The sequence below is a fragment of the Ranitomeya variabilis genome, chromosome 3 (genome assembly GCF_051348905.1).
Source record: "Ranitomeya variabilis isolate aRanVar5 chromosome 3, aRanVar5.hap1, whole genome shotgun sequence".
In the NCBI taxonomy this organism is placed as follows: Eukaryota; Metazoa; Chordata; class Amphibia; order Anura; family Dendrobatidae; genus Ranitomeya; species Ranitomeya variabilis.
The window spans coordinates 766,744,101-766,759,661 of NC_135234.1; the positions used below are offsets into that span (position 1 = coordinate 766,744,101).

The window sequence follows — 15,561 nt, forward strand, 5'->3', positions numbered from 1 at the left end:
TGGCCTCCTCATCCCTATCCTGATATACATGGCCTCCTCATCCCTATCCTGGTATGCATGGCCTCCTCATCCCTATCCTGGTATACATGGCCTCCTCATCCCTATCGTGGTATGCATGGCCTCCTCATCCCTATCCTGGTATACATGGCCTCCTCATCCCTATCCTGATATACATGGCCTCCTCATCCCTATCCTGGTATACATGACCCCCTCATCCCTATCCTGGTATGTATGGCCTCCTCATCCCTATCATGGTATGCATGGCCTCCTCATCCCTATCATGGTATGCATGGCCTCCTCATCCCCATCTTTGTATGAATGACCCCCTCATCCCTATCCTGGTATACATGGCCTCCTCATCCCTATCCTGGTATGCATGGCCTCCTCATCCCTATCCTGGTATGCATGACCTCCACATCCCTATCCTGGTATGCATGGCCTCCTCATCCCTATCCTGGTATGCATGACCTCCTCATCCCTATCCTGGTATGCATGACCTCCTCATCCCTATCATGGTATGTATGGCTTCCTCATCTATTTCCTGGTATGCATGACCCCCCTCATCCCTATCCTGGTATGCATGACCTCCTCATCCCTATCATGGTATGTATGGCTTCCTCATCTATTTCCTGGTATGCATGGCCTCCTCATCCCTATCATGGTATGCATGGCTCCTCATCCCTATCCTGGTATGCATGGCTCCTCATCCCTATCCTGGTATACATGGCCTCCTCATCCCCATCTTTGTATAAATGACCCCCTCATCCCTATCCTGGTATCAAATCTTCCTTTTATTTCTAAACTCCTGGAACTCCTGGTCCACTCCCCTCTAATCCGCTAACTCTCACATCACTTTCTTCTTGACCCTTTACAATCCAGTTTCCGCTCTTTACACTCTACTGAAACTGCCCTCACTAAAGTCTCTAATGATCTACTTACAGCTAAATCTAATGGTCACTGCTGATTCTCCTGGATCTCTGCAGCTTTCGACACTGAGGATCACCAGCTCCTCCTCACGATGCTCCGCTCTATTGGCCTCAATTATGAACATAGAGTAATTCACCGCACACACTTATTCCAATTGCAGGTGTGAGGTAGATATACATGTTGGTGCAGGAAACATGCAACATACTGTAGATATAAATTAATGTTTCGACCCTTCTGGGGTCTTGTTCACAATGTCGCTGGGGAAGGAGGAAGAAACACAATAAGTGCCATGTACATAAGTGATTATAGCAGTTAGTGCATGAAATAATACATTGTATACAGTATATACAATATGTACAAGTCTGTGGCTCTGTCCATAGTATATAGAGGAAGTGCCAAAAGAGCACATAAAGCATGCAACAATAAATAATAAGTGCACATTCCCTTGTGACTCAAAAGGATAGGGTCAAGTTAAACATGAACAGTGTGTAAGATGGCATAACAGATATCTCACTGTGGTACTGACACTACTGACACCAGGGTACATGGGGATAACGTTCATGGAGGCAAGGATGGAGATGACCTCAGCATACTTGTTGGAAGATCTCAGCGTATAAGAGGTATTTGGTGGCTGGCACAGAGGTCAGTCTGCAAAAGGAACTGCAAAAGCATTAAATAGCTGTGGGTAGAGTTCAGTAGATGCATTCCAGCACCTAGCTCTGGCTTGTCTGGCGGGTGTTGCGGTGTGAGTGTAGGTTTTGTAAGTCGGCGGCATTTGAAGCCTGACTGCATTGTAACTAGTGGCACCCATAGGGGAGGGGTAACACTGGTTGGGACATGGCAGTGAGAGGGTGTCATCAGGAAGAGGCGCACACTGTATGTCACATGTGGAGCCGGTGGGTTTCTATGGTAAAAGGGGACGCCTGTACATTGTTACACCTGGTTATGTACTGTACTGGTCAAATTGAGCTTGTGGAACGAAATATTGTGGTCTACAAATCGGGACAGTAGATGTAAAGTCTATAGGGTAAGGAAGCAATGCACTAAATGGTTAGGACATGAGGGGAACATATTGTGGTGGTGGAAGATAAGAACAATGGTGTGCTGTAGATAATGGGATGTAGGATTTATACAGTTGGGTACAAAGGGGACAAAGAGGACAGAAATATAGGGGCAGCGAGAAGGAAGGTAGTGGTGGGAGAGGGTAAAGGGTTGTGAGGAGGTTTAGAAGGGGCAAAGGGGAATAGTTGTTACCAATTATGGGGAGAGTGGATGACTCCCAGTAGCCCATAGGAGGATGTCAGCGTGCCTGTCCTTTGCATAATTGTATGTGGCTGCTACCCAGTCTAGGTCTAGGTAGATGCTCCAGTACCTGGAATGGAAATTGGGATACTGAGTGTCTGGCTTCAGTGAAGTGATGTGGTAGTGGAAGCCAAGTCTTGCCACATCGGATGGTCGACATGTAGCTGACTGACGTGTTGGGTGGTTTCAAAGACATATAAGAGGCCGCAGGGGCATTTGACAACATAGATCTCGAAATTAGAGTTACAGATAAAGCAACCTTTAATGGGATATCATTTGCCGGTGTGATAATGTGTGACCTCGTTGGCTTTGATGATGTTGGAGCAGGCTGTGTAGTTAAGCCCATCCTGGTATTAAGGAAGAGTTGAGTGGGTTGTTTTTATGTTCTGCCTATTTCTGCAATTGGTCCGTCATGTTGTGGGGTCTCTTGGCGCACATAAGGGCTGGGGATTTAAAAATGTCAATTCTATGATAAGTTCTTTTAAGTAATGGTCAATGTTTACGGATGATCGTATGGCATTAGGGGCTGGTAGGTGTGTACCAATGTTATCCATTATGGTATATTGATCAAGAGAGGATGAGATGGTGTGGTGGGAACCATCTCTTCATCCTGTTTAAGGAGTCTGATTGCTCCACATGTGACATAGGCTTCTCTTCCCGATGATGTCTCCTCATTGCCACGTCACAACCAGATTGACTTATCCTCTATACTGCCCAGGTGCGGACGTTCCCCACTACCGTAGCAACCTCTCCCCTCTTCACCACGCCACAACCATAATGACTCTTCCCCAATGGGCGGCACTAGCTATCATGTACTTACGGTCAGGCTTCGAACGCCACCGAATTTATAAACCTACATTCACGCGGCAAAAATCGCAAGACAAGCCAGACCTAGGTGCGAGAGCTCCTCTAATCAACTCTCCCCACAGGAATTTAATGCTTATGTGGTTCCTTTCACAGATTGACCCCCATGCCAGCCAACAAACACCCCTTATACTCTAACTTTAAACCACAGCTAGGATTTTCTAACAGTGGGCTGAGGTCTTCTAACAATTGTGCTGATGTAACCTCCATCCTTGCCTCCATGAACTTTGTGCTGTCATTAGTGTCAGTACACACTGCCACATTGGTACATTCCTCTTCTTTTATCTTCCCACAGTAAGATGTCTGTTATGCCAACTTAGACAATATTCTCCGAATATTTAATATGACCCTATCCTTCTGAGCTACTAGGGAATGTTATTTATTGTTGTGTGCTTTATGTGATCTTTTGGCACGTCCTCTATATACTATGGACAGAACCATAGACTTGTACAAATTGTATATACAATGTATTATTTCATGCACTAACTGCTATTATCGTTTATGTACATGGCACTTATTTTGTGTTTTTTCCTCCTTCCCCAGCGACATTGTGAACAAGACTCAGGAATGGTCGAAATGTTAATTTATATCTCTGTTGCATTTTTCCTGCATCTTCACGCATATCTACCTCTCGTCTGCAATTGGAATAAAACTTGCAGCATTTTTGGTGAATTCGGTGCAGTCAGAGGTCCTTACCAGAATACACTCCTAGGTCTACAATGTGCTGACGTTAGGTTATATACAGGAGTGCCCTATTTGGAAACATCCGCTATAAGCCAGAATGATGAGCTGCTCTATGAGAGTCCTTTCTGGCAAACTTGAGCCATCCATCCTGGCAAAAGAACCATGTCTTGGCAAAATAAGCTCTTTTTTAAAGTGTTCGGAGATGATTCCAAAACACTCGGCTACTCCTTTAAGACCTTTTCTCATGTTATGCCTCTGTAACACCTCTGAGCTGAAGGAAGCTATTATGGCAACCAAATATTAGACCATACTACCTTATTTCCTATGAATTGTAGGAATGTCAATTTGGTTAAAAGAAGGTTCAGCACAAGAGAAGTCAGATATTTATGAATTCTTCACATCTGAAAAGCTTAATCTTGTCACTTTCTTGTTTCCTATCAGTGTTAGATCCCATAGAAGAATTGCCGTCATCCAGTTTCCAATGGTGAATTTTACATCTATCCCTAGGAATGATTCCGCAACGTCCATTTATACTGAATTGGTTGATGCGGTCACCCGAACTGTTCTTGTTGCTTTCACTCTTCTATTCTTCACCTTCTTCCTGTACATCATCTCTGTTCTTCTGAAGGTCTTCTTCTCCAATCCTCAGATCTGGGAGAAGTCTCGTTACATCCTCTTTGTCCACATGCTCATCAATGATACATTGTATCTGGCTCTTGGAAATTTCCTTCTATTGTCTTCCATTTATTCTGTATCCCTCCCAGTGCCAGTATGTTTCATGCTACACACCTTGGTCGCTTGCTCCTTTCGAGTGACCCCGTACAACCTGGCTGTCATGTCTCTAGAACGTTACGTAGCCATATGTTTCCCCTTAAGACATCTAAAGTTTTGCACAGCAAAAAAAGCTCATTCTATGATTCTCGTAATCTGGGTCATAGGAGTTTGTCCGAGTATTGCCGACCTGACTGTGATAATGTACTCGATTGAAAAAAGTTTTTTGTCATTGTATGTGGCTTGTGATCTTTCACTATTGGTTTTAACTCCCCAACAAAATGTAATTAAGTCCGTCATCAATATCTTCAGCTTCGCCGTGGTCGCATTAATCATTGCATTTACTTACGTTAAAGTAATGCTGGTTGCCAGGAAGATCGGATCTGGTGGGTCATCCGCCCTTAAAGCCAGTAAAACGGTGATGCTCCATGCCTTCCAGCTCATATTATGTATGGTCTCCTTCATCTCCACCATCACCGAGACCCTATTTATGAATTACATTACTTACTTACTCATCTCAAACTTTGTTATACTCACGTGTTTGCCAAGGCTTCTTAGTCCGGTCATTTATGGGGTAAGAGATGAAGTATTTCGTAAATATATCAAGAAATTATACTTAATAAAATACTGAATTTATGAATTTATTGGAAGAGAAGAACTTGTGTCTGTCATTCATTATGAGGTATCCAATACTATAGTTTCATTTTATAAACTGATATATAAATCACTGTGATGATAATGTATAATATGATTCTTAGTTGTCCCTGTTAGCACACCATTGTGGGCTCTGACCCCCCTTCTCTCTGTGTTTCTGCTGGCAGAGATGTGTGTATCTGGATCCCAAATCCCTCATGGCCCCCCCACAAGAATTTTTATTGTGCTTGTAGCTGCGCAAATCTCCCTCCAGCTGAAACTGGTCTGATATCCCTCTCAAGACATGAGGTTCTTTTTTCTACTATAGTAAGATATTGGGCCACCGATTTGGGCTAGAAAAATAATAAGTACATATTGATAACTTCCATTGGTAGATCTGTCAACCGCTGTAACCACTAGCAGCTAAACACAATGAGTAAAAAGTACGGATTTCTCCGGAACCGTGTGGAACAACTAGGACGAATTTGGTATCAATAGAGAGCTAATTTTAATACAAGATGTATGAGGTGTGTGTTATGACTCTGTCAGATTCTCGAGCGAAGATATGAGAGTTATAAGAATTGTGGGAAAAACTGTACACCTGAGGAGAGGGGAGGGCGATGTAAACTCAACCCCTTTAGTGATGTCGCAAGGCTGCAGTTATAAGTTTCTGCACTTTACCCAGCATTCAGTCTTGCCTGAGGAGCTGTTACAGCAGGTCTTATCTCATGAATTGGGATATTTGGCTCCACCTACCAGCATGGTTGCCTGAGATGATCTGAGCACATGTGAGTTTTATCTTTCTTCTTTAATCCATGTTATTTTATAATTGCTTTGTACATACATACTTTGTCTCATATTGTAACACTTTATATACCTTTTTATAAACACTGCCTGATCTTTATGGCTTTGTTCTCCTGCTCTAAAACGGGCCCTAAGTCTTCTGAAGGGAATTACGCTGAGAATTACTCTGGGTTAGCTTCGGACCCGTTAATCGAAGCTGGTGGCGGCATACCTTGTCCTGCGCTATTGGGAGTTGTTGTAGCTACGGCGGCATTGATAATTATGTTTCCTGCCTGAGTGGGAGTAGTTATATCGTCCTCTCTGCGGCGTGCCCAATAGCCAGTACAGAGCAGGCAGCCTGTCTGGCGACTAATTACCCTAGGTGCAGTACCTAATCTGACCTGAGGGTAAGGGGGCGCCAGAGAGCTGCATGTTTTCAAGCGGAACTGTAAAGCGGGATATACATAAATCCCTGCAGTTAGTGTTATATTGCAGTGCAGTGGGATAGCTAAAATAAGCCCCTGCGGTAAATTAAGAGGTCAATAGCCTTGTTTGTGTTCACATTGGAGCAGTGGGGGATAACTAAGATAAGCCCCCTGCACATGTGATAGCCGTGGGCTGGCCAAAGGTCACCCCGATCGTGACGTACTGTTGACAGTCATGTTGTGAATCGTGACATATTGGTGGCAGCGGTGGGATCATAGAGCATTAGTGATCTGGTTTGAGCAATCATTCCTCTCACTAAAGACTTGCAAAGTTCTTGTGAGGACTCTGCACAAATAAGTTTGGAGAATGAACTCAGTGTTTATTAGTCCTGAGACAATTTTGTGTTTTGGTAATTACCCCCTTCCCTTTCTCTTTGTTTTTCCATCCTATCTTTTATTTGGCAACCATGGTTGTGCTGAGAGAAACCTTTTATAAGAAGCAGTCCAAGGACACTCATGGCATTGTGCATGTCACAGCAGATTGACTTTGCAGGCAAAACCAAAGACCAACTGGTTGCAGCTCTCGTGCAAAGGGAAGCCGCTCCAGACCGCTCTCAGAGCCCAGTGGCCGCAGATGCTGGCACCCGTGAAAATGGTGGTGCCACATAGGTTCAACCACTGAATGCCGGCCCTACTTACAACTAGGGGAGCGCTGACTTCCGCCTGCAACTGGCTCTGCAACAATGCTCCGCGGACGACACAGAGAGACATCTGCAGCGGGTCCTGCAATTCCAAGAGGCAGAGAGAGCCGAGCGGGAGGCTGAGAGAGCCGAGAGCCAAGCCCAGCGAGTCCACGAACAAGAGATGGTCCGGCAAGGGGGGAAACCCTCCACCGCCCGGAGCCATGAGCCCAGCAGCGCTCAGATCCCAAAACCCCAGCCAGAGCACTTTCCTGTGATGGAAAAGGACAGGGACTTGGACACTTTCCTGTGGGCCTTTGAGAAAGCCTGCAGGCAGTACCAGCTGCCTACGGAAGAATGGGCACGATACCTGACCTCAGGCAAAGCTCTGGAGGTGTTTGCTGCCCTCCCTCAAGAACAAGATGGTGACTATGAGGCCATCAAGCAGGCCCTGATAGCCAAGTACCAGCTTACACCCGAGGTTCACTGTAGAAAGTTCTGTAACCTCCAACGTGGCCCACATGACAGCTTCGGCGATGTGGTGCATGGGCTCAGGACCCACTTTAACCAGTGGATCCAAGAACTGTCAGTGACCACCTTTGGGCAGCTGGGAGACCTGATGATCAAAGACCAGTTCTTACATCTTTGCCCAGCTGAGGTGCGACAGTTCGTGATGGACAGAGAACCCAAAGACGTAATGAAAGTAGCGCAGATTGCCAATGGCTATGAGGCCAACTGTAGATCGGAAGTGCGGAAGCCAGTCACCACCAGCTGGAGAGGGGGTAAGCCTGCAACCAATGCCAGTACCCCTGCCAGCCAACACACCAGAGGTCCTGTCCCCATGGCCAACAGCACCAGGCCTACCACCGACCCTCGCCAGTGTTTCTCCAATCCTCCATGCACTCCAGCCTTTTCTTTCTGCCTTCCTTTGCTTTCCGACATTCTCTTTGGCCATTTTCAGGGGCTTCCAGTGCCTAAAAATCCTTAATCATTGCATCAAATGTCAATCATGATGTTTCAACATTCGTTGCATTGTCATCACACATATTGCAATGTCTGAGGCCCGGCCCTTGATGACACCAGAAATACTTGACGAAGAAGGTGTTGGAAAACAGATGCCAGAGTGCATTGAGGAGCGGACAGTGGGTGGGGTCAGAACAGATCAGCGGCAAAGTGAGTATTACATATTTTTTTGCAGCATGTTGTTGTTACATTTTGGGGTATTGAGAGAGCCAGGAGCAAAATAAGCAACAATCAAATCATACTGAATTTTCTTAGCAAATTCTAATGATCTGCTAGATTTTAACCTTGGCCGATTCCCTCATCTCTAGTAGTTATGTGTAGGATTTACACTGTACATACCTGTCTTATGGGTTATGGAGTTTTTTCATATACCTTATCAGTGATACCTGAAGTTATCTTACTACATTTTCAGTACAATAACACAATCTTACTGTCACAGGTGACATTTTTTGCCACAAATTTTTGATAACTTTGTTGCTGTGGCCATTAGAGCCAAGTCACATTTAGTCTGAGTTATATTTAGGTTTTCCCACCCTGTGTAGGGCGAGGGGGTGGGCATATGAAGTCAAGAAGACATTTACTTTTCCTCACATCAAGATCGGCATAAAAGTCCAGGAAATTAACTAGTGATCAGAAAATCTTCTGAAATTTCACAATATTACAATGGCTTGCAAAAGTACTCACCCACTTGGCATTTTTCATGTTTTGCTACCGCACAACCTGCAGTTTCACTGTTTTTTTTTTCAAGGTTTGTATCAGTTTATGTAAAGAACATGCCTACAACTGTGATCATTTGGTTTTAATTTTTTCATGAAGCAAGCCACAATTAGGACAAAATAACTGAAAGCTTCAATGTATATAACTATTTACCCCCTAAAGTTAGTGCTTTGTAGAGCCTCCTTTTGTGGCATGTACCGATTCAAGTCACTTTGGAGAAGTCTCTATGAGCTTTCCACATCTGGCCACTGTAATTTTTGCCAATTCCTCAATGCTAAACTGCTCCAGTACCTTCAAGTTAGATGATTTCCTTTGGTGAACAGCAATCTTCCAGTCTGACCATTTATTTTCAATTGGATTAAGGTCTGGGCCGTGACTAGGCCACTCAAAAACATTTACACGTTTCCCCTTAAACCACTTGAGTGTTTCTTTAGCAGTATGCTTTGGATCATTGTCTTGTTGGAATGTGAACCTCTAAAGAATATCTCCGCATTTCACACCATGCATCTTCCCCTCGAATGGGACCATTTTCCCTGTCCATGCTGCCAAAAAACATCTCCACAGCATGATGCTGACACCGCCATATTTCACTGTGGGTATGGTTTTCTTGGGATGGTGAGCTGTGTTAATTTGGCAAGAGACATAGTGTTTACCTTGGTGGCCAAAAAGTTCAATTTTGGTCTCATCTGATCACAGCACCTTCCTCCATACACTTGGGGAGTCTCCCACATGTCATCTGGCAAACTCAAAATGAGCTTTACAATTTTTGTATATAAGTCAATGTGCTTTCAAAATCAAAAGGACTCCTAAGCCTCTAATTGTCGTGAAAAAACACTCTGAGGTCTGAATACAACTCTTTTCAAGCCCTTTTTTTAATTTTTCTTTTTCTTTCAGCAATATTGGTGGATTGCATTTGCATAAATGCAAAGTAAATATATGAATAAATTGCGTCCGCAGCTCTGTAACTGTACTGATCATTGTACAAGCAAACAGCAGCTGCCAGGAACATGTCCCTTCCTGACCCTGCAGTATATCAGACACAGTGACTCTCCTGCATCACAGACACAGTGACTCTCCTATCTCTCTCTCTATCAAATAAATCGGTATTACTCTTTCATTCACAAACTAATTTTCTTCATCTGTACAGATTCTTCAGTGTTTTATGACTTTCTCTCCCTATCATAATATAATAATAATTTTAGTTCTATAGCGCCAATAGACTCTGCAGCACTTTACATTTTAGAGGGAACTTGTACAAACAATAAAACATATTGCAGTATAACAATAATCACATAAATCAACAGATACCAAGAAGAGTGAGGTCCTTGCTTGCAAGCTTACAATCTATGAGATTCCTATCTCAATGTCTAAACTTTGAGCTACATCATCGCATCGCCTTCACAACAAAATGGCTGCTGCATTCACTGCCCTGGCTTTTAGATAGGCTCAAATAGTCCTTACTGATTGGCTGTGCTAAATCATGTGATGTGAAAGGTCCAAGGTCATGTGATCCTTCTCTGACTGATGCAATCTTCTGCCATATGTAAAATAGTGACTGACAATTTAGACTATTTGCACATATTTGCCTGTTTCCTTAAATTCCTAAAAAATTCTAAAGCTTCCACACTAAGTTATTGTGATTATTATTTATTTTACTCACTTATATAGCGCCATTACTTTCCACAGGACTTTACACACATCATCATCATTAGCCCCTTTGGGGCTCACAACGTAAATTCCCTACGGCTTTGCTATGTGGGAGAAACCGGTGCTGACTCACGAAAACAAGGGGAGAACATAGATGACCCCATCAAGTAAATTTGTAATCTTGATTACAATCACTATCTCCAGCGATCTGGGAAATGTACACCTGATGTAAAGTTTTGGTCTAAGGGAAACTTGGCTTTACTTGAAAATACTTAAAGAAACGGGTAAAACTGTCAGAGTCCCTGGAAATTTAGTCTCTAGAAATAACCTGACGACTCAAGCACAAAATAATCCCCAGGAATTGTAAGGAACAAATGAGACCAGATAAATCCACTCGGAAGGGAAAACTGTGCTTTAACAATATAAACTTTATACAAATCTAAGTTTTGAAAAACAGATATAATTTTTGTGAACTATTTTTTATTTTTATAAAAATAAAATGATTGTTGTGTTGTACTCCAGAACTGGCACCAGTCTTTCTAATCATAGGGTGCCGATGGGTTGCCATGACAGTTGGGGGTCTGCTGATGACCCCAGTGCTTGTAATGGCGATTCTCCTGTGAAAGCCAGCCCATGGTCAGAGTTCATAGGAGATCATGATTTTCACTATACATAGCAGGGCTGATGCTCTCTGCTTAGCACAGGCGATTGGACGATGGCAGGTTTATGTCCCCTAAGGGGACTATTAAATAGGGTAAAAAGTGGTAAAAAAAAGTTTTTGAAAAAATAAAAAACACACAAAAGTTCAAATCACTCCTTTTTTTCTCCAATAAAAATAAAACAATAAAAAAACTATACATGTTTGTAAAAGTCCAGTCTATTAAAATATAAAATAAATTAATCCAATTGGTAAACGTCGGGATGAAAAATAATCGACATGCTAGTATTATGTTTTTTATTCAGTCGCCGCAACATTACAATAAAATGCAATAAGCGGCGAACAAAACATTGTGTCTACCCCAAAATGGTATAAATAAAAACATCTGGGCGTGAAAAATAAGCCATAACTCAGCCCCCGATATTGACAAATGGAAAGGTTACAGGTCTCAGAAAATGGAGAAAAAAACACACTTTTTTTCTTACAAACCGTTGAATTTTTTTCACCGTTTAACTAAAAAATATATGTATGTTTGGTATCTGCGCACTTGTACTGACCTGGAGAATCATTACCAGGTCAGTTATACCATATAGTGAACTTGGTAAATAAAAACTCAAACAACTCTTGTGGAATTGCACATTTTTTTGCATCATTGCCAGTGAGACATGACCACAAGAACAAGGTTGCATAAGTCACTTACGGTCATATCACGGCTCAACCGTGGCTCCATACACTGGAAGACAGAAACTGGGATCATCATGTGACCTCCATTTTGCCTACGGCGGACTGTTGTGAAAGGGAAATTGTTGGAGTTTTTTTCATATAAAGATTTTTTTTGTATGTGTTTCTTTTGACTACTGGGTTAGTAATGGGGGTGTCTGACAGAAGGCTCTCCATTACTAACCCTTGGGCTTGATGTCAGCATCAGCGGCTGACATCAACCCCACAATACCATTACCCTGATTTCCACAGCACCAGGACAATCTGGAATAGCCGAGGCTAAGCGCTAGAATTGGAGCATCTAATGGATGAGACATTTCTGGGGCGGCTGAGGGCTCATCTTAATAAGCTAGTAAGGGACCAATATCCTTTAGAGGGAACTCACATATTTTTTTTAGGGTCCCTCCATTTTGGATCTGTGGCAGATCTGGTTTCCCTCAGATTAAAACTTTTTTCCTTTCAGGTCATCCGGGGTTAATGCAGTTCCCCCCCGATTGCCGCTGGTGTAATTACATTGCTGCTTAGTCTGCTGATGCGGGTGGTAACCACTCCCACCATCCTTCATAAGGTCACTTGATGCATCAGCTGACTGTTGGTTATACAGGTCCTTTTGGAGACCACCCTGGGTGGAAGAGGAGCTGGCTGAGTGCTGCGGTTCTTCAGCTGAATTCTTATCTGGTGCCTTACTCTGCTGTACTGTGCATTGCAGCAGAGGAAGCTAAGTATTGTTTTCTTTTACCTTGTCTGTCATACCTTCCCTTGGTGCTTTATTAGTGCAGCGGTGGGAACAGTGTTCTCACTTGCCATTTCCCTACCCAGGGATAGGTGCAGGGCGAGTGAGGGCTGAGGTATCCAGATTAGGGTACACCCTTAGGAGAGTGCAGGAAGTGTCCATTTCCCTGGTCCCTATCGCAGGGCCCACCGTTTGTGTCCCTGGTGTTCCCTTGTGAGTTTTGCTGTTTTGTGACCGACCACCTGTTGGGTCGTGTCACGCTCGGACAGTCACTTCCTGATATTATAATCAACCATCCCGTTTTTTCTGGTGAGCCATGGCTCAAATGAAGACCTTTGCCCAACTGCTTCAGACCCCCGAGGAGTTTAAGGTGCTGTGTGGTGAGGTGGTGCAACAGCTGCAGCAGTTGTTGGGGTTCTGGGCCTCGGCTCAGGTACAGGCTCAACCAGAACCCAAGATATCTCTCCCTGACAGGTTCGCTGGAGGGAGAGATACATTTTTGGCTTTAAAGGATGCCTGCAAGCTATACTTTAGGCTCCGCCCTCGATCATAAGGGAGTAAGTAACAACAGGTGGGAATCATCGTTTCCCTTCTTAAGGGTGATCCCCAATCCTGGGCCTTCTCCCTGCCGACCGGTTCACCATCCCTACGGTCGATGGACGAGATTTTTACTGCTCTGGCACTGGTGTATGGTGATCCTGATGTCGTCTCCCTGGCGGAATCCTGACTCCGTAAGATCAAGCAGGGGGGCCAGCTAGCTGAGGAGTATTGTTCAGTAGGTGGGGCACAGACACACAGTGGAATGACCCTGCCCTTAGGAGCCATTTTGTGCTGGGTCTGTCCCCAAGGTTGCAAGATACTCTGGTGCAGTACGCTGCCCCCAGGTCATTATAGGCCGCTATGTCCCTTGCCATCCGGGTGGATAGACGCTTGAGGGAGAGGCATACACCAAATATGCCCCCTGTAATCCTTGCTAGGGAGAAGGACCCACCTGAGCAGACAGACGAACCCATGCAGGTGGGAGGAGTTAGTTCCCAAATGGGGTTGTCTGTGGTACGCCGTGGAGTGGGGGCATGTTTTTACTGTGGGCAGACCGGTCATTTTATCAATGTCTGCCCAGCACGGGCCAAAGTACCTGCACCATCTAAAGAGCCGCGTCCCTTTTGTTGTGTGGAGGGAGGCGACCAGGGTGTGTATATTTCCTCCATTTTCTCATCTTAGTGTACCTTACCTACTGAGGTGGTTGTTGGTGGGGTAAGTGAGAATTTTCCGGTGCTTGTGGACAGTGGAGCAGGAGTCAATTTGGTTGATGCTCATTTTGTCTAGACCCATGGCCTGATGACAACCTACAAAAATAGTCCTCCAAAGAAAATCATATAAAAGTAATTGTTATTAAGCCATGTTAAAACATAATTAAAAAAGGGATGACATTTATACAAAAAGAACAAGCAAACATTGGGCAGAAATATGCAAGAGGTCCAACAATAGTAATATTTTAATAATAGGCCATCATAAATAAATAGCACAATGCTAGAAAGTGAATCAAGTGATAAAGTGCATATGCATTTGGACCAATAGCAAAACAAGGAGCTGGGTGCAACTAGTTCAGTAGTAAAATGCAATATATGATATGACACAGTTGCTTAGGAGTCTTATATAGGAATATTCCTCTGCACATCATGATCATAAATAGAATAGAATAGAGCAAAATGAAAACACATAGTTACCCACGATCCAGGCTGCCGCAACGTACCACCTGTTGGGTTGTGTCACGCTTGGACAGTCACTTTGTGACAATCAGAGGAAGCTTTGGCCCACAACCTCCACAACCCCTATTCCTAACTACTCAGTCCTCCTCCTCCAAAACTAGCTTCTCCACCATTATAGAAGACCAACTTTCCACCCTATACTCAAGATCACATCTCACCACCTGTGCACTTGACCCGATCCCATTCCACTTCATCCCTTACCACAGTCTTTATCCCAACTCTAACCCATCTCTTCAACCTATCAATAATCAAGTCTACAGCCTGCAGTGATCCTCAACCTACTGAATCGCCACACAACCAGCTCTATCCTCTCCTAGTGTATCCTCACCCATCCCCTGTAGACTGTGAGCCCTTGCGGGCAGGGTCCTCTCTCCTTCTGTACCTGTTAGTGTCTTTCTTTTGCTCATGTTTATTGTATTTGTCTATATTTGCTCCCTTTTCACATGTAAAGTGCCATGGAATAAATGGCGCTATAAAAAAAACTGTATAATAATAATAATAATAAAATCAATAACAGCTGGTGTTTCCTCTCATGCTTCAAACATGCCTCAATCACACCTATCCTCAAAAAGTGCTCTTTTGACCCATCCTCTGTATCTAGCTATTGCCCACTATCACTTCTCCCCTTTGCCTCTAAACTACTGGAACAACATGTCCATTTCAAACTGTCCTCCCACCTCTTCCTGCTCCCTCTTCGACCACTTACAATCTGGTTTTTGGCTTTATCACTCTACTGAAACTGCCCTAACTAAAGTCACCAATGACCTGCTGACTGTCCTCCTTCTCCTGAACGTGTTCTCTGCCTTTGACACAGTGGACCACTCCCTATTACTACAGGCCCTCTCATCTCTTGGCATCACAGACTTGGCCCTATCCTGATCTGGCTGTACATCTCTACAACGACACTCTTAGAAGCACCCTTGACCAAGTAGCTCCCCTCACCCTCAGAACCTCCAAACACCGAGTGAAACATCCCTGGCTCACATCGCAAACCCGATTTCTCCAGCGATGCTCTAGGTGTGCCGAACACTTATGGAGGAAAACACCGGAAGACTTCATCCACTTCAAATTTATGTTAAGAACCTATAACTCTGCCCTTCACCTCATCAAACACTTTGTGATTTTGCAGCATTGCACAGCTCTCAGGAGACTTCCCTATGCACATGTGAGGATTAATCCTTGAATCTATTTCCATACTTAAGCACTTTATTTTTACTTGTTGCAA

General features: G+C 43.9%; 1 protein-coding gene across 1 annotated transcript; it reads left to right on the forward strand.

Moving 5' to 3' along the window:
* The first annotated feature begins 4,114 nt into the window (after window positions 1-4,114).
* LOC143817810 (odorant receptor 131-2-like) lies at window positions 4,115-5,179 on the forward strand. Its single transcript, XM_077299275.1, has one exon. The coding sequence runs from the start codon at window positions 4,115-4,117 to the stop codon at window positions 5,177-5,179; it is 1,065 nt and encodes a 354-aa protein (XP_077155390.1).
* Window positions 5,180-15,561: the final 10,382 nt, after the last annotated feature.